At 41.2% G+C, this 25575-nt stretch overlaps 1 protein-coding gene across 3 annotated transcripts in view; it reads left to right on the top strand.

The window, feature by feature from the left end:
• LOC140393875 (protein phosphatase 1 regulatory subunit 12A-like) overlaps positions 1-25575 on the top strand; it is a 323102-nt gene that overhangs the window by 41717 nt on the left and 255810 nt on the right. For all 3 annotated transcript variants that reach the window (XM_072480443.1, XM_072480442.1, XM_072480441.1), the window contains exon 2: positions 21655-21785. In XM_072480443.1, the coding sequence (XP_072336544.1) occupies positions 21655-21785 (131 nt within the window). The remainder of the gene's footprint in view (positions 1-21654; positions 21786-25575) is intronic.

Raw genomic sequence — 25575 nt, 5'->3', positions numbered from 1 at the left:
GTTCACTTGAGGCTTGTCACATACTGAAGCATCTCTTGTCCATATGGAACAAGACCTGGACAATGGATTTGTGTTGATAAGTGGCAAGTAACATTCCTATCACACAAGTGGCAGGCAATTGCCTTCTCTAAGCAACACAGAATCTCCTCATGGCATCCAGTGCATTTCCATCACTGAATCCCCACTATCAACATCATGTGGGTTACTATTGACCAGAAACCTAACTGAACCAACAATATAGATGCTTTGACTGCAAGAGTAGATCAGAGGCTGGGAATTTAGCGACGAGTGATTGAACTTCTGACTCTCCCAAAGCCTGACAACCATCTACAAGATAAAGGTCAGGAGTGTGATGGAATACTCTTCACGCGTGGATGAGTACAGCTCCTACAATACTCAACGCTTGGCATCATCCAGGTGTCACAATTGTGGGCTAAGGCGTGGTCAATTCCAGCCCCTCTTGACGTGGAGTCGCAACACACCATAGAAAAATACCTGAGGTTTTTGGCCCTTGGCTGCCCAATAATTATTGTCACCAGATCTGTAAATTTAAACACAATTACTTTTTATTTATGACCAGAAGTATGATGAAATATGTAGCAAATATAACTGGTCAACTATTATCTGACTCCTAAATATATATACAACATTGAGTTTGTCAACTTTAGATTGTGGTGAGTGCTGCATTTAATCAATATTGCAGTTTATCACCAAGTTTTGAATCCATTAGTTCTGAAGATCACTGCTAGCTATGTTTCTGTTTCTTTTTAGCTCAGTTAGTGGAGTGAGTGGAAATATCTCAGATTGGTAGTGGATACCATCTTGCCCTTCCTATGTGGTAAGATGACTTTTCCAAAGGTAAATTGAGAGCTATTGTGAAGTCTACAATTAGATGAGAGCTGCTGGCTTTTTCTTTGTTCAAGTCTACATGCTAGAAGCATGGCATGTTCAATACTGTATGGTTGAAACTGCAGTGCCAGTATACCTTTTCTGCTATGTCCATTCCAAAGCATTTAAGAATGTAGGAACACAGGAGTTAGGAGCAGAAGTTGGCAATTCAGCCCTTTGAGCCTGTTCTGCCATTCAATCAGACCATGGCTAAATTCTAAATTCTGCAGTTTCATGGGAATTAAGAAATTACAAATTCAGATCTGCAGCAAAGCTTTATTTAAAAAAAAAAAAGACCACAGCACTCAAGCGGCTGAGTGTTTATGATTCTCAGTACGAGCTGCAATAGGTAGAAATTTTCAAATGGCAAATATTCATGTTGATTGAAATGTGTTGGATTAAAAGTAAGCTTTTTAAACAAATTGACTCTGGGCCCCCAGAAAGCTGTTGATTGTCTTGTGACAGCATAGTATTAAATTGTTGGATTTGTATTCTTAAACTCTTGAATAACTTCAGAAGTTAAAGTCATATCTTATTTATGCTGTTTATTGCTTCTAAGTCATGTATTTCTGAGGGGAGGGCTGAATTTTAAGGTAAAACACACAGATGAAATTGAAGGGAGCAACTGCCGAGCAATGAATTTCATGAGCAAGCATCATTGTGCTTTTATAAAGTCTGAAAACAGCTTGCTTTTGGAGGGAAAAAGTTAGCTAATGTGCATGTTATGTAGGATTTACTCTTGTCATTGCTGCTGACAGATGCTGTGTTTAAATGATGAAAAGGTCAAGGGATGGCGTGACCTCGGAGATGATTCCTTTTCTGTTTCGTCTTGGTGTAAAATAATTTGTTTATTTAAGCTCCTAATCTCTTTATGAAAGAAAAGGACTTAAACATTCACTTCAATCTTTCAATATGAAAAGAGCTTTCTGATAGTTTTAGGATATTAATGCCAAAAACTTAGTTTGTGGTATGAAGGCTAAAAGGGAATCTGAGATCTGTATGGGCAGGTGCTTGCCTCAATTGGTGAGATTGAAGAATCCTTACTGGGGCATGCAAGGTTAAAAATGTGTTTGCTTAGTGTCAATTCAAAGCAGTGCTACACAGACTACCTTGATTCACCAGGCCAACAGTGCCATGGACCATCACTGTGTGCCCGTCTCGGTCTCTTTAATGGTACCGTACCATTTGGAATGCTGAAGCTGTTGTATACAACTGTCTGCTCACCAGAATTAGAGGTCATCTATCTAGTGGCAATCTGAAACTCCACTATACAAACTAAGGTCTAGTCTGCACAGTCTAAACTAGAGTGTGTGACTTTAGAATAATGTTGCTAACTTTGCCTTAGTTCAATTGCTCTGTTTTATTACCTTTGCTCTCGAGTCGCCAGGTATCTTTATGATACCGCCACGAGGTTCAAGTCCGAGTAATGAACAATAATCCAATACACCGATTAGTAAGATTTAAATCAAAGCACATTTATTATACACCGTAATCGCTACTCATGCACAAATTCTACGCCTAAGCTACTTCTACAACTAACAGGCCTATACTTAACTTTGAACTGGCCCACCAGGTCAGGGAAACAAATGGCCGTTCGTTCGGGTTCTGAGCCTGCGGGATTCGAAGTTGGTACAGATTGGTAGCTAGGAGCGCCTATCTCATAGTGTGCGTTGAATTAAGACTTACGATTTCGATGATCACTGGAGTCACTGCATCGGTCACTGTCAATGTTGGTTACTTTTGCTGGGTGACCCGGGCAGGAAGAAGAGAGCGGTGAAGAGAGCGAAGAGATGGAGAAGAAGAGAGCGAATATGAACTTGGAGCTCAATTCTTATAGTCCCCAGGGACTTCCCGCCGCTTGGTTCGATTTTCTCCAATGCTGGAGCGGTTCCCTGATCGATGGGCGGTCTTGAGGCGCTCGTTTACCTCCTTTTGTGTAGGCTCCTGCTGGCGCCGAAGAGTCTGGTTTTGCTTTGTGTGTCTAAATGTTGCTTCTTGTTCCCGGGGATTGCTCATTAGTATGCAGATGGCTGTTGTTTTGTTATGCTGATGGTTGCTGGTATCGATATTGTCTGGCCTTTCCAGAGATAAATACACAGCCAACCTGCAGCTGCTGGTTTTTGTCTTGTTGGCTGACTTTCCCATCAGCCTTTGCCGTTCGCCATTTTGAATCGGGAGTTGGCCATTTCAAGTGGCTACAACATATAATTAAATTCCAATTCATGTATGGAAATCAAAATAAGAAAAAAGGAAACAGATAAAAGAAAATATTTTAAAAACTTTTTAAATAATTCAAAGTCTGAAGCAATGGGGCTCCTTATTTGTAATAGTTAATTTTCAATTTCATTTTTTTTTTTGTTAGTAATAACTTGAGTATTGCAGAAAAAAGACAAGCCATTGAGCCTTTTCATCTTGTACTCGGGTGCAAGAATGCCAAATTACAAAGGGAGTAACAGTTTATGCTGCATGAGAAAGAGGTGCGAATTGGTTGGAACATTGACTCTGCATAATGCATAAGGGAGAAAGTTGAACATAGAACATACAGTGCAGAAGGAGGTCATTCGGCCCATCGAGTCAGCACCGACCCACTAAAGCCCCCACTTCCACCCTATCCCCGTAACCCAATAACCCCTCCTAACCTTTTTGGTCACTAAGGGCAATTTATCATGATCAGTCCACCTAACCTGCACTTCTTTGGACTGTGGGAGGAAACTGGAGCATCCGGAGGAAACCCACGCAGACACGGGGAGAACGTACAGACTCCGCTCAGACGGTGACCCAGCAGGGAATCGAACCTGAGACCCTGGCGCTGTGAAGCCACAGTGCTATCCACTTGTGCTACCGTGCTGCCGAGTTGGCTCATGGTGTGACATGATCCGGAGGGGGAGTTCCATAGCATATGTTTGGGGTGGCTCTGTCAGTATGATGTGTCTGACCACCGATTACCTATTGGTTTACACAGACTATACTTATTGTGAATATTAAGAGTATGAGATAGATATTGTAACTTACATTACCTCCATATGCCTGTAAAAGTTACAGTTGAGGGTGATGAAGTCAGGTAAGGTTTCTTCGGGAGGGTTTAAACTAGTTCAGGGGCTTGGGAACCTGAATTGTAGCTCCAGTATACAGGCGGTTGAGAGTAGTGAGGTCACGAGTAAGGTTTCAAAGTTGCAGGAGTGTACCGGCAGGCTGGAAGATGGTTTAAAGTGTGTCTTCAGTGCCAGGAGCATCTGGAATAAGGTGGGTGAACTTGCGGCATGGGTTGGTACCTGGGACTTCGATGTTGTGGCCATTTCGGAGACATGGATAGAGCAGGGACAGGAATGGTTGTTGCAGGTGCCGGGTTTTAGATATTTCAGTAAGCTCAGGGAAGGTGGTAAAAGAGGGGGAGGGGTGGCATTGTTAGTCAAGGACAGTATTACGGTGGTCAAAAGGACGTTTGATGAGGACTCATCTGCTGAGGTCGTATGGGCTGAGGTTAGAAACAGGAAAGGAGAGGTCACCCTGTTAGGGGTTTTCTATAGGCCTCCGAAAAGTTCCAGAGATGTAGAGGAAAGGATTGCAAAGATGATTCTAGATAGGAGCGAAAGCAACAGGGTAGTTGTTATGGGGGACTTTAACTTTCCAAATATTGACTGGAAACGCTATAGTTGGAGCACTTTAGATGAGTCCGTTTTTGTCCAACGTGTGCAGGAGGGTTTCCTGACACATTATGTAGATAGGCCAACGAGAGGCGAGGCCATATTGGATTTGGTACTGGGTAATGAACCAGGACAGGTGTTAGATTTGGAGGTAGGTGAGCACTTTGGTGATAGTGACCACAATTCGATTACGTTTATTTTAGTGATGGAAAGGGATAGGTATATACCGCAGGGCAAGAGTTATATCTGGGGGAAAGGCAATTACGATGCGATAAGGCAAGACTTAGGATGCATTGGATGGAGAGGAAAACTGCAGGGGATGAGCACAATGGAAATGTGGAGCTTGTTCAAGGAACAGCTACTGCGTGTCCTTGATAACTATGTACCTGTCAGGCAAGGAGGAAGTGGTCGAGCAAGGGAACCGTGGTTTACTAAAGCAGTCAAAACACTTGTCAAGAGGAAGAAGGAGGCTTATGTAAAGATGAGACATGAAGGTTCAGTAAGGGCGCTCGAGAGTTACAAGTTAGCTAGGAAGGACCTAAAGAGGGAGCTTAGAAGAGCCAGGAGGGGACATGAGAAATCTTTGGCAGGTAGGATCAAGGATAACCCGAAAGCTTTATATAGATATGTCAGGAATCAAAGAATGATTAGGGTAAGAGTAGGGCCAGTCAAGGACAGTCGTGGAAAGTTATGCGTGGAGTCCAAGGAGATGGGAGAGGTGCTAAATGAATATTTTTCGTCAGTATTCACACAGGAAAAAGACCATGTTGTCGAGGAGAATACTGAGATTCAGGCTGCTAGACTAGAAGGGCTTGAGGTTCATAAGGAGGAGGTGTTAGCAATTCTGGAAAGTGTGAAAATAGATAAGTCCCCTGGGCTGGATGGGATTTATCCTAGGATTCTCTGGGAAGCTAGGGAGGAGATTGCTGAGCCTTTGGCTTTGATTCATCTTTGTCTACAGGAATAGTGCCAGAAGACTGGAGGATAGCAAATGTTGCCCCCTTGTTCAAGAAGGGGAGTAGAGACGACCCCTGTAACTATAGACCAGTGAGGCTTACTTCTGTTGTGCCTCACAAACCTTATTGAGTTCTTTGAGAAGGTGACCCAACAGGTGGATGAGGGTAAAGCAGTTGATATGTATATGGATTTCAGTAAAGTGTTTGATAAGGTTCCCCACGGTAGGATACTACAGAAAATACGGAGGCATGGGATTCAGGGTGATTTAGCAGTTTGGATCAGAAATTGGCTGGCTGGAAGAAGACCAAGGGTGGTGGATGATGGGAAATGTTCAGACTGGAGTCCAGTTACTAGTGGTGTTCCACAAGGATCTGTTTTGGGGCCACTGCTGTTTGTCATTTTTATAAATTACCTGGAGGAGGGCGTAGAAGGATGGACGAGTAAATTTGCAGATGACCTAAAGTCGGTGGAGTTGTGGACAGTGCGGAAGGATGTTACAAGTTACGGAGGGACATAGATAAGCTGCAGCGCTGGGCTGAGAGGTGGCAAATGGAGTTTAATGCAGAAAAGTGTGAGGTGATTCATTTTGGAAGGAATAACAGGAAAGACAGAGTTTCGGAGCCATGAGGTCATGTTGCAGCTGTACAAAACTCTGATGCGGCTGCATTTGGAGTATTGCGTGCAATTCTGGTCGCCGCATTATAGGAAGGATCTGAAAGCATTGGAAAGGGTGCAGAGGCGATTTACCAGAATGTTGCCTTGTATGGAGGGAAGTTCTTATGAAGGAAGGCTGAGGGACTTGAGGCTGTTTTCATTAGAGAGCAGAAGGTTAAGAGGTGACTTAATTGAGGCATACAAGATGATCAGAGGACAGTGAGATTCTTTTTCTTCGGATGGTGATGTCTAGCATGAGGGACATTGCTTGAAATTGAGGGGAGATAGATATAGGACAGATGTCAGAGGTAGGTTCTTTACTCAGAGTAGTAAGGGCGTGGAATGCCCTGCCTGCAACAGTAGTGGACCCGCCAACACTAAGGGCATTCAAATGGTCATTGGATAGACATATGGACGATAAGGGAATAGTGTAGATGGGCTTTGGAGTGGTTTCACAGGTCGACGCCACATCGAGGGCCGAAGGGCCTGTACTGCGCTGTAATGTTCTATACAGTTTATTATTCGTGTTTAATAAATGTAAGCACGGTGGCACAGTGGTTAGCACTAGTGCCTCACGGTACCGAGGACCCGGGTTTGATCCCGGCCCTGAGTCACTGCCTGTGTGGAGTTTGCAAATTCTCCTCATGTCTGCGTGCGTCTCACCCCCGCAACCGAACAAGATGTGCAGAGTAGGTGAATTGGCCACGTTAAATTGCCCTTTAATTGGGAAAAAAAGAATTGGGTGCTCTAAATTTTTGAAAATGTTCAATAAATGTTTCTTTGTTAAAAGTTCATCAGCCTCCTGTGACTGTGAAAGTTAGGATCTATCAAGCCAGGTTCCACTCTGGAACTGACTTTAGTAGTAACATCAACTGGGATCGTAACACACTTCTTTTGAATTAAATAAAAGCTTGGGGGGTGGGTTGGGGGGTGGCGGGTGTCAAGTTTGAAAGTGGTGATGGGGCAAGTACAGAAACAAGATGTGTCTGAAGGAGATGTGAATGGCAGAATATAATGAACAGCTGGTGTCCAAAAATAAAAGGAACAAACAATAGAAAAAATACAAGGGGAAAATCGAAACTTGCAAGATAAAAGAAAATTGTTTGGGAGCGAAAGGCTATGATTTGAAATTGTTGAACTGTTATGTTCAATCTGGAAGGCTACATATAACTTGCATAACTAAAAGATGAGGTGCTGTTCCTCAAGCTTAAAAGTTTAATTGGAATGCTTCAGGTAGTGGAAGTAAAAATAATCTTTATTATGGTCACAACTAGGTTTACATTAGCACTGCAAAAGAGTTACTGTGAACTTGAGGGCAGCGAGGTCAGAGTGAGAGCAAAGTGAAGAATTAATAAACTGATATTAAAAAGCTAAATAAAGTAGGGGTGGCATGTGGCGCAGTGGATAGCATTGGGACTGCAGCACTGAGGACCCGGGTTTGAATCCCGGCCCTGGGTCACTGTTCGTGTGGAGTTTGCACATTCCAAAAATGTGCAGGGTAGGTGGATTGGCCATGCTCTTATTGCCCCTTAATTGGGAAAAAAAAATTGGGTACTATTAATTTATTTTAAAAAGCTAAATAAAGTAAACTGAAATTGATTTTAAACTCTATGCAGTCAATACATTAGTAGAAATTTCACAACTCTGTAGAAGTTAGTAGACCCTCCCGCACGTCCTCTCCTGGCTCCTCTCCTCTCTTTCCCCCCGCCTCCTATCTCGTGCATGTCTTCTCCCGGCTCTCTCTCTTTCCCCGGCTCTCCACCTCCTATCTTTCGTTGCTTCTCCCCCCCCCCCCCCCCCCCCCCCAACCACATTCCTCCCTCCCCCTGGCCCTTCCTTGCCAAATCTCTGAGCATTAATTTTTTAGATAATTCCTTGCTATCTAAAATAAAATTTGCTTGGCTCTTCTTTCCACTGCCGTGGATGATCTTACAGTTCCTCACATTATCCTCCATCTACCACCTTATTCCCCACTCATTTAACTGCCTATACCTCTTTGCAGCCTCTTTATGTCGTTCTCATAGATCACTGCTCCACCTAGATTTATATTGTCAACAAAGTTCGAAACATTGCACTTGTCTAAGTCAATCATTTTGATTGTAAATAGCTGAGGCTCCGACTCTGATCCTTGCGGACCCCTCTTAATTACAGCCTGTCAACATCTAAGTGTCCATTTATTCTTACTCTCTGTTAACAAACCCTCTATCCATGTTAACCCCATGAGCCCATATCTTGTGTAAAAAGTAAACAACTTGCTTTTTCCCCTTAATTTCCCGTCAGAACTTGTTTCCAATATGCAGAAGCTGCAAATTTGCTGATGAAATGATGTTGAATCCAATTTACCTCCTTGACGTTAAAAGTTCTGTTTAATATAAAAATATTCCTCCTTTAAATTGATTTCAATGCAAGGCATGAAGGTGTGGCATTACTGTCTGCAGGAAGCAGAATTGCACTGTTAGTGAATGTCATTCTGGCAAAAAGAACCTTGTGCTTTAACACTTGAATAGAGGTTTCTGTTAAATACAAAGTCATTAGAATGCACAATCACCATTATTTGGGGTCATGAGGAATTGCGCATAACATTTTTTACATTTAAAAATGTCTGCTTTTATTTTGTAAGTGTGTTCATTCAGCGATGTATCAAATACTTTCCCCATTTCCCCAAAAGATTTTGATATTGCTTGTGAGATTCTAGCATGGTATAGTTATGGACACGAGTATTGTTGAGAGCGCGGTTAACATATTCCTGGACAACTGGTGTCTCCTGAGCTATATGCGATCCCTGAGTAGCTGAAGTATGACTCTTAAACACCATTCTTAAAAATAGGTCAGCGAGTGAATTCTTTTGCAGCTGATATTGCCTCAGAGGTACGTTTGGTTGGTCTCTGGCGAAGACCAATCCACTCTCCGGACAAGAACTGAGCATAATTTGGCTGCAACAGCAACTCTGAACAAAGTACCCATGATACTAAACTGTGGCAGCCAACTATGCTCAACTAATTCTCTAGTAAATGAATGTACTTTCAGACACTGACTCTGCCCTGTCTCTCTATTAGTTGTCAGGAGTTCAGTGATGGGATATGTTCCACGGTATTAGCAGTATGTTGCTTCTCACCTGGTTTATTTCATTACTTGCTCAAAAGGAAAACAAATTTGTTTTTATTTCAAGCTATGGATTAATAGCAGGGCTATAAGTTGTACATTTAAATGTTTGAATGCTTAAAATGATGTGTATGGACTCTAGCTGTTACCATTGTTATGAGTTTTTAATGGTTTCAATTTGTGTATTGTGGCTCATGGTTCTGTGACTTTTGTTTCATATATGTGTATTAAATACATTTATTTGACCACTGAATTCTAATTTCATGATCATTTGTCAGGATTCACACAGCTCCAAGCTCTATATTGATAGAATCAATACTCAACGAACAAAGAAAAATTACAGCACAGGAATAGGCCCTTTGGCCCTCCAAGCCTGCGCTGATCCAGATCCTCTATCTAAAACTCACCTATTTTCTAAGGATCTGAATCCCTCTGGTCCCTGCCCATTCATGTATCTGTCTAGATACGTCTTTAATGACTCTATCGTGCCCACATCTACCACCTTCGGAGGCAATGCGTTCCAGGCACCCACCACCTTCTGCGTAAAAAACTTTCCACGTATATCGCCCTGAAACTTTTCCCCTCTCACCTTGAACTCGTGACCCCTAGGAATTGAGTTCCCCACTCTGGGGGAAAAAGCTTCTTGCTATCCACCCTGTCTATACCCATCATGATTTTGTAGACCTCAATGAGATCCCCCCTCAACCTCCGTCTATCTAATGAAAATAATCCTAATCTACTCAACCTCTCTTCATAGCTAGCACACTCCATACCAAGAAATATCCTGGTGAACCACCTCTGTACCTTCTCCAAAGCATCCACATCCTTTTGGTAATGTGGCGACCAGAACTGTACGCAGTATTCCAAATGTTGCCGAACCAAAGTCTTATACAACTGTAACATGACCTGCCAACTCTTGTACTCTATACCCCTTCCGATGAAGGAAAGCATGCCATAAGCCTTCTTGACCACTCTATCGACCTGCGCAGCCACCTTCAGGGTACAATGGACCTGAACACCCAGATCTCTCTGTACATCAATTTTCCCCAGGACTCTTCCATTGACCGTATAGTCCGCTCTTGAATTAGATTTCCAAAATGCATCACCTCGCATTTGCCCGGATTGAACTCCATCTGCCATTTCTCCCCCCAACTCTCCAATCTGCTGTATTCTCTGACAGTCCCCTTCACTATCTGCTACTCCACCAATCTTCGTGTCATCTGCAAACTTACCAATCAGACCACCTATACCTTCTTCCAGATCATTTATGTACATCACAAACAACAGTGGTCCCAGCACGGATCCCTTTGGAACACCACTGGTCACAGTTCTCCATTTTGAGAAACTCCCTTCCACTACTACACTTTGTTTCCAGTTGCCCAGCCAGTTCTTGATTCATCTAGCTAGTACACCCTGGACCCCATGAGACTTCACTTTCTCCACCAGCCTACCATGGGGAACCTTATCAAACGCCTTACTGAAGTCCATGTATATGACATCTACAGCCCTTCCCTCATCAATCAACTTTGTCACTTCTTCAAAGAATTCTATTAAGTTGGTAAGACATGACCTTCCCTGCACAAAACCATGTTGCCTATCACTGATAAGCTCATTTTCTTCCAAATGGGAATAGATCCTATCCCTCAGTATCTTCTCCAGCAGCACTCATTAGAAGTGTTGAAAAATTGACGACGAATGAACTGATACAATGTTGATCTGTTTTTTCTTCAGTGATTTTCTATGTGAGATGAACTCCTCATTGTATGTTTGCCAATGACCAGACAGATTTTATTCAGCAACGTTTGCTCATTAGCTCCAAAATGAAGCAGGATCTCAGCAGTTATGTAGAATATTTGATGTTTTGGATTAAAGAGAAAAATAATCTGCATTTTCTGTTGCCATTTGTACATTATGTATGGTCCACCTGGGCGACCTCTGTTCAGTGAAAGTTGTGATTATTTTAAATTCCATGTGAAGAATTTGTAAAGATTATTGTGAAATCAGAACCCCAAAATGTATCATGGAGTTCAACCAACTTCTCCCTTTAATGTATTTGTTGCTTTTCCTAGCACATGTTTCTGATAATTGCACTTCAACTTCAACTTCATCTTCACTCTTTGATTTCTCCTTTTGTCTTAACCTGTGACTTTGCGACCTTGTTACTACACAATCCGGAAAAATCCCAGGATATTCTCCCTTCAACCCTTCAGTTGTCTGATTTTCCACTGGCTTATCAACCACAGTAGGCATCACTCCCACCTGCGATCCAGCTATATCATTACCCAAGATAAACTGTATTCCTGGACAAGATAGTTTCTCTATTACTCCTACTACCACTTCACCACTCTTCACTGGACTTTCCAACCTTACCTTATATAATGGAACGCTACTCTTCTCACCCTGAATTCCATATATCACCATCTTTTCTGGTAACATACTTCCCAAACTACATAATTCCTCATCTCTTACCATTAAAGATTGACTAGCCCCTGTATCTCTTAAAATTGTGACTTCTTTACCTGCTCCTCCTGATACACGTGAGTAAACTTTACCCACACAAGTAAATTCTTTAAAGACATCTGGCACCTTCTTAATAATTTACTTCTTGAACAGGCTGTACAATCATTTGCACCTCCTTCGCTTCCCTAGGGCTTTCCTTTACCACTCTAACAAACCCCACGGTCTTATCCTGTTTCACCACATCAGCCTTCCCAGTACTTTTCTTCAACCACCAACACTGTGACTTTACATGGCCTAGTTTATTACAGTGAAAACATCTGAAACTTTTCATTTCTTTTCCACCCTCCTGGATATCTTTTTAAATCTGAGGTACACTCTCTTTTTGTCTCCCATCAGATCACCTTTACCTTTACCACTTGAGTATTTCTCATGTCCCCTGTTTCTATCCCTCACCGGCTGAAACTGATGTCGGAAACCAATCTTTGATTTATGAACTAATTCATAATCATCTGCCATTTCCGCTGCTAATCTCGCAGTTTTAACCCTCTGTTCTTCCACATGAATTCTCACTACATCAGGAATTGAATATTTAAACTCCTCCAAAAGTATAATTTCTCTGAGAACTTATATGTTTGGTTTATTTTCAAAGCCCTTATCCACCTATCAAAATTACTCTGTTTGAGCCTTTCAAACTCCATGTATGTTTGACCAAATTCTATCCTTAAATTTCTAAACCTTTGTAAGCTTCAGGCACTAGCACATATGCACTTAAGATGGATTTCTTCACCTCCTCATACGTTCCAGATACCTCCTCCGGTAGTGATGCAAACACTTCACTAGCTCTACCTACCAGCTTTGTTTGAATCAGTAAGACCCACATGTCCTGTGGCCATTTCATTTGTTTAGCTACCTTCTCAAATGAAATGAAAAAGGCTTCCACTTCCTTCTCGTCAAACCTTGGCAATGCTTGGACATATTTAAATAGATTCCCACCAAGCCTTCGACTATGACGCTCTTTCTCACTATCCTCATCACTATCATCCAACCGTACTTTTCCCTTTACATCTGCCAATTTTAACTGATTGTCATGTTTCATGGCCATTTTCTGAAGTTCAAACTCCCTCTCTTTATCTTTTTCCCTGATCTCCCTTTCTTTTTCTTTTTGTTCTGCTAGGGCTATTCTTTCTTTTCTCCTTTCTTCTCTCTCCTTTTCTTTTTCCTCTCCCCCTCTCTCTCTCTTTCTCTTTTTCCTCTCTCTCACTCTCGTATTCAAGCCGCTTTAATTCTTTCTCATGTTCCATTTGTTTAATTGGCAACTGAATTTTAGCCATTTCCAATGAGTCAAACTCTATCTCAGGCAACTTTAAATGCTTAACCACCGCCATAATTACCTCACCTTTTCGCATTTTGTCAGGTAATGTTAACTGCAATGATCTTGCCAAATATAACAGTCTGCTTTTTGTTTCTGTCTGCCAGGTGCTACGTGTGACACTCTCCACCCCCAAAAACCTCTGAGCCTCTGAACAACACTCTCCCCACTTAAACTAAAATACCACACTGGAAAAGCAACAATCCTTCACTGTCTTTAAGTTCATAAAAGCCAATCCAATAGGTAGACTTTTATCCCCCTCAAGCCCCCAATTGTTATGGGTGAGGCGTTTTCAGAACCCCAAAATGTATAATGGAGTTCAACCAACCTCTCCCTTTAATGTATTTGTTGCTTTTCCTAGCACACGGCTTGTTCCCTAGGTGTGGGATTACAATTATGGACACGTGGGGTATTTAAACATAAAACACTGTTTATTCCATGAACTCAACTTAACATCTTAAATAAACATTGGATCCCTTAACACCCCTTACTTCAAAGATAACCCTGAAAATATTGCAACAGTAAATAATTCCTCAATGTTCCTTCAAACTTCCAAGAGACTAAACACCTTTAAACAGAATCACATCAGGTTAAAGGCTTTACTATTATGAGTTTAAATCACCCTAATGATCCAGAGATAGTCTTTCATGGCAGAGATCCAGCTCACTGCAAACACAGACACTCCCAAGCTCTCTTCCTCCAAACTGCAGCTCTCTGGAAACACATAGACACACACAAGCGCTTTTTCAAAACTGCAAAACTAAACTGCAAAATGGCTGATCTAAAGCCCAGCTCCACCCACTCTCTGACATCACTGTTTTCTTAAAGGTACGTTGCTTAAACATCTATGCCTTAAAGGTACTCTCACATGACACTTGCACAAATTGTTCTAATTAAATCTACCCACCTTGAACTTGAAATAAGTTAGATTGCAGAGTAATTTAAAGCTAACATTAAGTTGATTTGTCTTCGGACAGGTTTTCATTGGTGTTTCGCTTTTTAGAGTTTAGGATTTTAATTTTGCAGAAGATCATAAATTGCTGCTATTTGTTCTTAATGGGTGACTTAAGTTGGTGAATACAGTTGCACGCTTCATATTATTTATCTGTGGTTAGAGTGCTCAACATTCATTGCTTCCCTCCTATTTTGTTTTAATAAGTAGTTCAAGCTTGCATCGTAGAGTACTGTAAATCTACTCTAAAACCGTGTTTAATACAGGTCACCATTCCTGCTCATCCATTCAGCAAGAACCGATAGGCACCCATGGCAACGTTGAAACATCCTCTTAATGACTTTAGATTTCTCATCGCCATGATTCTTCAATTCCCTGTGTTGCTACCTTGGTTTGTATAATGCGCGTTTGATTTTTAAACTTCATTGTTCTGAAGTTTGGTGACTAATTTATAATCTGTATTTCCTTTTGTTTTATAACCTCATGGATTTCTGTGCTCATTTAAGCCCTCCCAAGTATCAATGTACGTTTGTATTGCCAGCTTGTCGTTCTTTGGAAGAAGACGATCATGGAACTAAGTAGCTTTTCTCATCCTCGCTAGACAAATCGGAAGCCAGAATAGTTGTAAACACATGGGGCTGTTCAAAGGACTGTTCCAGTCACGCCCTTCCTGCGCTTACTGGCTAATGCAAATGTGGTGCCCCTTGGTTATAACAATCATTTATAAAAATCAAGCCCATTAGCACAATAACCATCTGTAGTAATCAGCATGTGGTCCTGTGATATTTTTAAGATTTTCTTCATAAATAATAACTTAAGTCCCTTCTGCACTTCACTGGGTACCTCATGGAATGCAAAATAAATCTAGAGCATGTGATCTATAATAAGTTCAGCTTCACCCTGATGTACAGGGGAATAATGTAATTATAGACTGCGTTATAAGCAGCACAGAAATAGGTGATAGCAATCAGTTCAAACCTTAGGAGAATATTGAGGCAAAAATCTGAACACTGTCGCATTTTAACCCAAAACATATTACGGAATCCTTAGCGCTGCTATTTTGATTTTTAAAATATAGTTCCCATACAGGATTTTACACTCTAGAGAGAAAAAAAAAATGACATTTGCATTTTCTTTGCACGGTGGCTGTTTTGTGGATTCATTAAAATAGTGTTTTCAAGCTAATAATTTGTTGGGAGTTGCCGAATGATTTTCTAGTCCTTATAAGGCCATATTATGTTGCTTTAGGGAGTCCATAATGGAGTGCAATTACCCATGAAGTTAAATCCTGTCCTTTTCCTACTCTCATAATGAACCATTGGCAAAGCTGCTGGAGTTCAGGATTCCTGCAGCTTTTGTCTGGTTGGACACGCATTGTTTTGGCATCGCCACAGGCATAGACTTATTTTAATATTATCAGAACCTTTTCCTTAGTTACATAGGTAGTAGGACTTTCCTCTTTCCATTTTACCATCTCTCCCATATCTCATGCTCACTTGTGCTCACATGTACATGTAAAGAATATTGTACTTTCTGTGCATTCTAAGCTGATAACCACAGCCTAAGAAAGCTGTATATTTATGCTGCACTATTAGTCGTAGCTGGTAGCTACAGGATATAAAGCATAACTAGGCTTTCCTGTGATTCTGAGTGGCATGAGAATTTTTCTTTGTGTTATTTAAGTAGATGTGTAGAGCTCCTTTGAAAGTGTATTTTTGTATGTTTTAAGATATTGGATAGAAGCATCTGATTTCTCAATATTTAAAAAAAGTTCACAGTAAGGTTATAAAGAGCTCCAACCACTGAACACCTTTTAAAGCTACCCTATAGTTATGTAATTTTTTGAAGTGTTCTTTATTGCACTTCCAAGACTGGTCAGAAAAGTGACTCACTCATGCTGTAAATGTAACGATGGCAGTGTAATTTCAGCCACAGAAACTGCATTCGAGTTCAGGTTCATAATGCAAAACATAATGGGCTGGATTCTCCATTACCCCAGCTCTGTGTTTCTCTGTGATGTGGCATTCACTGGCATTGGGATCTTCCCGCCACTTGTTAATGGGATTTCCCATTGAAACCCACGGGCAGGGTGCGTTGCCGGTGGGAAGAGGGCAGGAAAAGTGAATCGCCAAGGTGGAGATTTCCGGCCAATGTTTTCGCAATTTAATCATAGAAAAGGTTTCAATTGCAAAATTGAGGTGAGAAGTCATCTTGAAGATTTCAATTGCAGAATTGCAGAAATTTGATGCACTTTTGACTGAATAACAGTGTTAACTATATATAGGAATTTGTGATGGCTGAAGTGTAATTTAAGTAAAATCACATTGCTATGTATTCTAATTAAATTTTCTCTAATGGGTTCACACATTCTACATAGAGTAAGCTCTTAAAATTATAGTTGTGTTCCTGAAAAGTGCAACTTTAAGTGAAATGACTAAGCAAATCACATTTTACCATCAAAACCAATATAAGAGCTCTCGTTGAGTTCATGTAGGACCTTCCTCCATGGGGAAAATATAAAACATGTAAGGTGATGTACTTTACCAATATATGAATTTAACTTTTTAAAATGAAATCAATTAAAAAATATAGAAGTACAGTATGGTGACTTTCTCTTTGCCTCCTGCTGGACTTGCTTCCTGAACTTCCCAATTGCCCCCTACTGAAGTGACCAATCAAGCCACTCAGTTCTAGGGCAATTAAGGATAGGCTGCAAACGCTGGTCCAGCCAGCGATGCCCACACCCGATAACAAATTTTTAAAAAACCCTACAATTGATAGCCTCTCCTGCTCCAGAAACGGTGGTGAAAGTAAGCGGTCTTTGTGATGGAGAATATAGGAACACAAGATTAGACCAATTTGAGTTGGTTGTGAACAGTAAATTTCAGGCCTACACAATGGTCGGGAAGGGGGGAGAAAAAGAATTGGTTTGTGGCAGAGGCTGAAAACTACTGTGTAACTTCTTGGAGGCAGTGTAAGGTTGGGAGAGATGAAGCTGAGTATTATTACTGAGTGTTCATGTGGAAGTTGCATATTCCATCCCATTTCCTCAATATTAAAATATCCTGCAGCTGGTTTGTTCTGACTTTGGAATTTGGTTTAACAAACCATATACCACAGAGCATAGAGATTTACCATAAAAAATCCTGAAACAATAGGTTTAAGCTAACTGTGGATGAAGCATTTCATAGATTATCATAGAATTTACAGTGCAGAAGGAGGCCATTCGGCCCATCGAGTCTGCACCGGCTCTTGGAAAGAGCACCCTACCCAAGGTCAACACCTCCACCCTATCCCCATAACCCAGTAACTCCACCCAACAGAGGTGGATTGCAACTGATTTGCGCTCCCACTTGGAAGATCAGGAAGCAATTCGCTGTAGTTCGCCATGCAAACTTATGCATGTTGAGGAATGCGAGAGTATCCCGCTATCAGGCTGCCATTTCATAGAATTTATCATAGAATTTACAGTGCAGAAGGAGGCCATTTGGCCCATCGAGTCTGCACTGGCTCTTGGAAAGAGCACCCCACCCAAGGTCAACACCTCCACCCTATCCCCATAACCCAGTAACCCCACCCAACACTAAGGGCAATTTTGGACACTAAGGGCAATTTATCATGGCCAATCCACCTAACCTTCACATCTTTGGACTGTGGGAGGAAACCGGAGCACCCGGAGGAAACCCACGCACACACGGGGAGGATGTGCAGACTCCGCACAGACAGTGACCCAAGCCGGAATCGAACCTGGGACCTTGGAGCTGTGAAGCAATTGTGCTATACACAATGCTACCGTGCTGCCCCATTTGAAGCACATTGAATCTCAGAAATGCAAGATTTGTGTTTAGTGAAAATCTGTTAAACAATAGAAACACTAGGTAACACTATAAACACTAATTTTTAAAAAGCTGTTCATTGTGTGTGAATATTGCTGGCAAGGCCAGCATTATTTCCCATCCCTAATTGCCCTCGAGATGTTGGTCATGAGGACCCTGAACCCACTGGGTACATAGTGGAATGCAGCGAGCGAGGGAGTTCCAGGGTTTTGACTGAGTGACATTGAAGGAACGGTGATATATTTCCAAGCCGAGGAACCTTCAGCAGGTGGTGTTCCTATGTGTTTGCTACACCTTTTGTTCTAGTAGAGGTCATGGGTTTGGGAGGATGCTTTTGAAGGAGGCAAGGTGAGTTTCGGCAGTACATTTTGCAGTTGGTATGCACTGCTGGTGGGGATTCCCATCAAGTGGGCTGCTTTGTCTTGGTTGTTGTCTTGCTGAAGTGTTGTTGGACCAGCACTCATGCAGGCAAGTGTGGTGTATTCCACTATACTATTAACTTGTGGAATCGTTTTGTTCGAGTGCATTATGTAGGCAAAGGTATTTTGTGGTTGATTGCTTGTTACTAATAGTAATGACATTTAAGCTAGTGGTTAAACATAGTTGGAACTTATAACCTGATCTGAGATGTTGAGTTTCATATTACTATTCTTAAATCACATTGTCATCCTGACTGTTTTGGGAAGCTACCTTGATGAGAATTATTATCTGTATATGGGTCTAATGCAAATAGAGAGGGTAACTCAACTTTTTTTTGAATTGGTCAGGATTTCATCAATCCTCAAGGAAGCAAGCAGTTTGCATGTCAATTTTAGATTAAGAAAAAGGCACATGATTTCCATGCAGGAAAACTGATACTCCTTCCAGCTGTGTCAAATGATACAAGAGATTTAATAACACTTTTACCCCTTTCAGGTAGATACCATGTTGCTTAATTAGAATTCTATAATACAATTTATTTCACTCGGTGTTCTTCCTCTATCATTCCAGTTGTGTAAAAGTTAATTTCATTCCTCTATTTGTGCAAGTGTGGCTTACAGAAATCCTTTCAAGTTGCTTACAACTAGAGCATTTCAGAGAAACTTTTATTTTGAGCAGTAGAACTAAATTGGTGTAAAAGCATTGAGTCTAACCTGAAAGATTGTAAAACCCATTTACTCCAGATCCAAGAAGAAATTATGAATGAGGGATAATTAACCTAAAGTTAAGTTTGGGAACATCCAAGAACATATGTTGTTATGGAGACGAGTGGAGCTACGGCAAGCTTTCTGGTTTCAGTTTATCTAAGTGCAGAAAGTGAGTTGCAGTTTGGACCTCCATGTGGTTTGCAGCTCACAAGATAACCAAATTAAATGATGATCAGATCTCTGCTGTAAACAGACTGAAAAAATTAACTTGAATCAGTTGCATGGAATGTGGGTGAGGCTAAATCTCAGTTTGAATTTTGTGGAGGGACACACTAAGATTGCCTAGTTGGAAATCAGTGGGAGAATCTAGTCGTCCCAACTGTGTCTTGTGATAAAGAAAGCAACAAGCACGTTAACTTGCCAGTATTAAAAAGGAACCGGAACAAGGGACTAAGGCACCCACAGGCAAGCGATGGTAAATGAAAGTTTTACTTTTGAGAATTTCAGGAGTTGAGGCGAATTCTCCAGAGATCTATGGCATACTTATGGATAGTTCCGACAGAAGGAGTTAGCACGAGTGATAAGAGAATTCTTGGCAGAAGTAAGAAGCAAGCCTGAGTGCATAACATACATAGTTATACTATATTGTTAAGTTAATAGTGATTGTTTTGGTTAAGCTGTATATACATTAAAGGGGGTTTTGTTTAAAAGAAATGGTGAAAAATATTGATTAAAATGAGATATTTGGATTTCGATGTGAATGTTGATGGTCCCTAATCGGATCGTACCGATGAGATTACAGATATTGGGATGGCAGCTCAGGCCATTGGGGGTGGGGGAAGATTTGGAAACTAGGATAAGAATTTTAAAATGAAGACTGCTCGACCAGGAACCATGAGTTAAAACATGAGCAGCAGAGTTTTGGATAACATCAAGTTTACAGAGGGTAGAATATAGAAGACCAACCAGGAGTGCATTGAAATATTTGAATCAAACATATGATTGAGGGATTTGTAATGGTATGAAAGAGATTGGAAGTTCATCTCAGGATCAAATGTGACACCAAGGTTGCCAACAGTTGGATTTTGTCTTGGACTGTTGTCAGGGCTGGAGGCAGTAGCTGGGCCACGGAGTTTGGAGCAGGGACCAAAAGCAATGTTTCAGTCATCTCAATATTGGAGGAGTGAGAGGTGATGTTGAGGTAAAGCTGAGTGTCTTTGGCATAGATGTGAAAACGAGTGACACCACACTGATCTTGATTTATGTTGTCTCTTGCTTTTTAGGAATTAGTTTTATGCAATCTGTGAGGTTGACTTAGGCAGTTGTAATTAAGTGGCTTCAATGATACATTAAATCCTGAACAATTATTGAGGTATTTTGGTATGCTGCACATATTTGTAGTGTAACAAAAATCAGTGCAATTTAGCTTGTAGCTGCATTCACTGAACAGCTGCTGTAAAATATTCCTGCAACAAAGATTTTGTTACCAGCCGACCGGGTTGAAGGATTATGAAACAAATGTTGGAAGGTCTAGATTTGCTTGGAATTTCTTGGATCATGTGGTGGATTACGAATTGTGCTGTGGTTGTAATTCGTAGCTGTCATCCTGAAATGATGAAAATAATGTTTGTGTCTTTCCATAAATGTTTTGAGTCCCATCACGGTGGCACAGTGGTTAGCACTGCTGCCTCAGCGCCAGAGACCCGGGTTCAAGTCTGACTTCGGGACTGACGTTTGCACATTCTTCCTGTGTCTACATGAGTTTCCGCCGGGTACTCCGGTTTCCTCCCACAGACCAAGGATGTGCAGATAGGTGGACTGGCATGCTAAATTGCCCCCAGGTGGGATTGCGGGCGAGGGCAAGGGATTGGGCCTGTGTTGGATGGTGCTCTTTCAGTGGGTCGGTGCAGACTCTGGGCAAATGGCCTCCTGCACTGTAAGGATTCTATGATCATCTTTATTTAGGTTGGATGATGGCGATTAATAGTATATTTTATTGCTCATTTATGAAAGGGTGCGCAATGTTTTAAAGATTGTATTTTTGTTCGCCAGATCTGCTCCTAGAATTTCTATCAGGCTATCATGTGTCTGAAATCCGGAAGTGAAGCTTTACCATCTTTTCAAATTTCCATCAACATGTAAAATAGATTTTTAAAATCGTTAAATTGTGCTATTGAAATGAGGAATGACCTCCAAAATAGTTATTTTTGAATGTTTTATTTAGGATCTTGACTATTGTTAGCTGAATGAACTTGTGCAATAATACACTAATGTAGCGCTATCAATCTAAAAGCTTACATAAGATTTGATTTAGCCAGTGTCCACAGTTTACATAGTTCAGTTTTTTTCTGGCCAGTGTTCTTGGTAGTCAGTAAATATTAACATACAAGTTGGAGCTATACATTTTAAATAAAGATGCCAGTTAATATTGATTTGTATTTGCAGCCTAAATTGTTTTCACGTGTGGCCGTTATTTATGTAATTGTTTACTTCTGATTTGATTTGAACACGTGCTTTGAGGTGAAAGGCTTGTCACTCTTATACAGACCGTTTGTTTGAACGTTCATACTTTGCGACAAAAGAAACTCCTGTTCTATTTCTTCAATCCTTCAATCCTATGTGCAATAAGTTAATGGCGAAGCTAAATTGCTTTTTTGTTTTACAGGCTTGCATTGATGAGAACCTTGAAATGGTGAAGTTTCTGGTGGAGCACTGTGCAGACACTAATCAACCAGATAATGAGGGCTGGACCCCGCTGCATGCTGTTGCATCCTGTGGATATATAAATATAGCTGAGTAAGTGAAAATTCGCAGAGTAGCTTTATAGTCATGTCTATGTGCAATGGGGAGAAAAGCTGCAAGTGTGTTTCTGTTAGAATGTGAAATATCTCAAAAGAAAATGTTAAAGTTAAGCTGATGAAATGCTGTATTGAATATTAGTGAATGTTTTATTGTGCATGTGCAAGTATAGCTTTTCATTTTGTACATTCCAACCACACTAACCTTGTAATTACTGGTTTCTATGAAATGTTTAGAAAAGCAAACCACGCTGTTATTTTAAAGATGATTTCTAATTCATCTTTCTCCAGCTAGGAAAGCCTGTGTGACCGGTGCTAGTGACTTGAATATTTGTTTCTTGAAGAGGTTACATGTTCCTTGCATCTGGTACTGAGATGTTCCTTTGTGAGAAGCTGTTGGAACATGGCTGATAATCTTCCACATCTTTGTCTTGAGTATTAACCTGGTTTAGGAACTAGAAAAATGTCTGGATATTTTGATTTTCTCGCTCGATTGTTTACGTCTGATGCTATATAACTTTGAAACCGCAGCAGTCCATTTAGCCCCTATTCTACCATTTCATTAGATCATGCTGATCTCCTCATACTGTCCTTTGCTTTGCAAGCTTTAATATCCTTACCGAGCAACAAAAACCTGTCACAGTTTTGAAATTTTCAATTGCCTCACTCAAGAGTTTTTTAAAGAGATGATTGATTATGATGTGAGAATTTATCAAGATTCACTGGCTGCTAATATATACAGCGCATACATTAATGATGTATTAAAAATTGTGTCTGCATTCAGTTTGTCGGCTTTTTCTATTATAAATGCCTGTGACATGAATCTCAGCTGCCTATGTGAACTCACCTTGCTATAATTACACCTCATGCCAGTCAATGGTGGTGCAGTGGCACCTCCGTTTTCTAGCTGTCCTTTGATGCTTCCTAATCGTCACTTATTTTATAATTTAACATTAATAATATGATTAAGAAATAAGTACTGATTTTACAGCTTTGAAGTGGTGACTGAATTACATCTGTGCACCCTGACTCAGTTATCACTTGCCATCCAATCCCACATATATGAAAAATGCACATGGTTTTTATCTTTGTGTGCAGTACTTTGAAAAATTGACCTGTATGCATAAGTGTATTTTTCTCAATGTCAATCTCCTAGATAACAGGAAGTTATGAATCTCCCTGTGATTTGATCCTCCTGAGAACTTGATATTGCCTCATCTATCCTAAGTAAATTTACTTGATGTCAATTTAAAAGTCTTTTCTCAGACCAGAATAGCTCTTCGACTGAGGAAGATGAGATTCTGATCTCTGACTTGACTTCGTCTTTGTCAATCTTTCTGATGCATTCAACTCACCAAGCTTCAGTGTAGAATGTGAGAGTTTTTTTGCTGAGTCATGGAACCCGTGCTTTCAATTTCATTTCTAACAGATTATAACTTCCATCCTCTTGCCAGTCTACCCACCTCTCCAGACCACCACAAAATATGAAACAACATTTCCTGTAAGCACACTTCCCCCTGTGCAGAATGTGAAAAGTATTTCTGCCCCTTGAATGCATTTTAAAATCTTACTTGGCTGTTAATTATGTATTTCTAGTTGACATGCACCAAATCAGCCATCCAGAACATGTATGTTTTCTCAGGATGTTCACTATTGTGGCATTCAATGGACAAAATTCTGTCAATGGGTGCTCACTTGTACATGGCTTTAATTTTTTTAGACAATCCCTTGAGACTGGATGCGCCAAAGAATCAAATGGGTTTTGTGCTTACAACTTATTTGCTGTTGATGCGCATGGCTGATAATTCTTGCCTTTCACTTGGAGTTGCAAGCTGAACTGCTAATAGAAGAACTTTCACCACAAAGGAAACATTGAATCTGTAAGGAATTACAAGCAACAGAGGTTGAGTTACTTAGCAAACATTGCAAAAGGCAGAGCCAATTCAGCCAGGCAAGATTTAATGCCTCAGATCTTACGGTCCCTGGACAGTCTGATGCCGGTTATCCTATGGGACCCCATGGAAGTCCAAGCACACTGACTCTGGGAATTGCATGGGAAATTTTAACTTTGATGGACAATTCCCCTGCTCCACGGGACCCTCTGGAAAAAGTCTCCAACTTTTCAAGTCTGAGACTTTGGACAGTTTTGAATTACTGACCTGGGTAGTTACCCAGGGAATGTTGGACTAAAATCTATCTAACATCTGTGTAAGTACAGAATTGACCCCTCCCCCCTCAATCACTCATACTGGCCCGCCCTGACTACTCCTTTGACCTTTCCCAATTCTTCCTTTCCACTCTGCCTCATATTCTTCGACATGTTTTATGTTCACCTGAGTGGACAGGTGGGGCCTAATTTTGGTCTCTTGCCTAAAAGAAGGCACCTCTAACAGTTCAGCAACCCCCTCCCTGCTCCCGGTTAAACACTGCCTCAAATTTTAAAACCCTCTTTATTCCAGTCCTATAATCCTAAAAGATATCTGCACCTTTCTAATTGTATCCTCTTTAGCCACCTAATTTTTAATTGCTCTACCATTGGTGGCTGAGCTTTCAGTTGACTAAACTCTGGAGGATCCTCTAAATATTTGTCCTTTAATACACTTCAAAACCTGCCTCTTTGAGCAAATTTTTGGTTGCATGTCCTATATCTCCTTATGTGGTTTGGTATCATTTTGGTATCAATGGACTTTTCACAGTGACTTCATTGCAGTGTTAATATAAGCCTACTTGTGACAATAAAGATTATTATTATGTCTTATAATGTCTCTGAAGGTTTGGTATCATTTTGATATGAAGGGACTTTTCACAGTAACTTCATTGCAGTGTTAATGTAAGCCTACTTGTGACAAAGATTATTATGTCTTATAATATCTCTGAAGTGCCTTGGAACGTTTTATGTTAAAGATACAGGGCTCGATTCAACTAAGTCCCATAGTGAGCGCATTTAGCCGCACCTTTCCTGGCGCTCGCAGCGCTTGAAACATGGCTATACGATGCGACTCACTTTGTATAAGGGGCCTCAGCAGGGAGTACACGGCCGAGGCGTCACATAGCCCTGGAGCTCCCCAGTGTAGCGAGAGATCTGCACTGCCAGGGTGCAAGGTTGGCACTGCCAGGGTGCCCAGGTGGCACCAGCAATGCCAGGGTACCACCCTGCCCAAAGGACATGCAGCTGGGGCCTCTGATTCCCTGCGAAACCCCCACAGGTGCCATTCCGTGTAGTCCCTGTTTGTGGGGACCAGTGCTGAACGTCGCCCGCCCAAGGTCTCCGAGGCAAAGGGGATGAATCCCAAACCCTGATGTACCTCAGGAATCTGCACATAGAGTGAGACTAACTGATGATTGATGCAGGTAGGGCAGTGGACGTTGTCTATATGGACTTCAGTAAGGCCCTTGACAAGGTCCCTCATGGTAGACTGGTACAAAAGGTGAAGTCACACGGGATCAGGGGTGAGCTGGCAAGGTGGATACAGAACTGGCTAGGTCATAGAAGGCAGAGAGTAGCAATGGGAGGGTGCTTTTCTAATTGGAGAGCTGTGACTAGTGGTGTTCCGCAGGGATCAGTGCTGGGACGTTTTGCTGTTCGTAGTATATATAAATGATTTTAGGAAAATGTAACTGGGCTGATTAGTAAGTTTGCAGACGACACAGGTTGGTGGAATTGCGGATAGCGATGAGGACTGTCCGAGGATACAGCAGGATTTAGATCGTTTGGAGACTTGGGCGGAGAGATGGCAGATGGAGTTTAATCCGGACAAATGTGAGGTAATGGATTTTGGAAGGTCTAA

This window comes from Scyliorhinus torazame, chromosome 17 (genome assembly GCF_047496885.1).
Source record: "Scyliorhinus torazame isolate Kashiwa2021f chromosome 17, sScyTor2.1, whole genome shotgun sequence".
Classification (NCBI taxonomy): domain Eukaryota; kingdom Metazoa; phylum Chordata; class Chondrichthyes; order Carcharhiniformes; family Scyliorhinidae; genus Scyliorhinus; species Scyliorhinus torazame.
The sequence above is the reverse complement of the archived record's forward strand: the minus strand, read 5'-3'. Positions and strand labels throughout refer to the sequence as shown.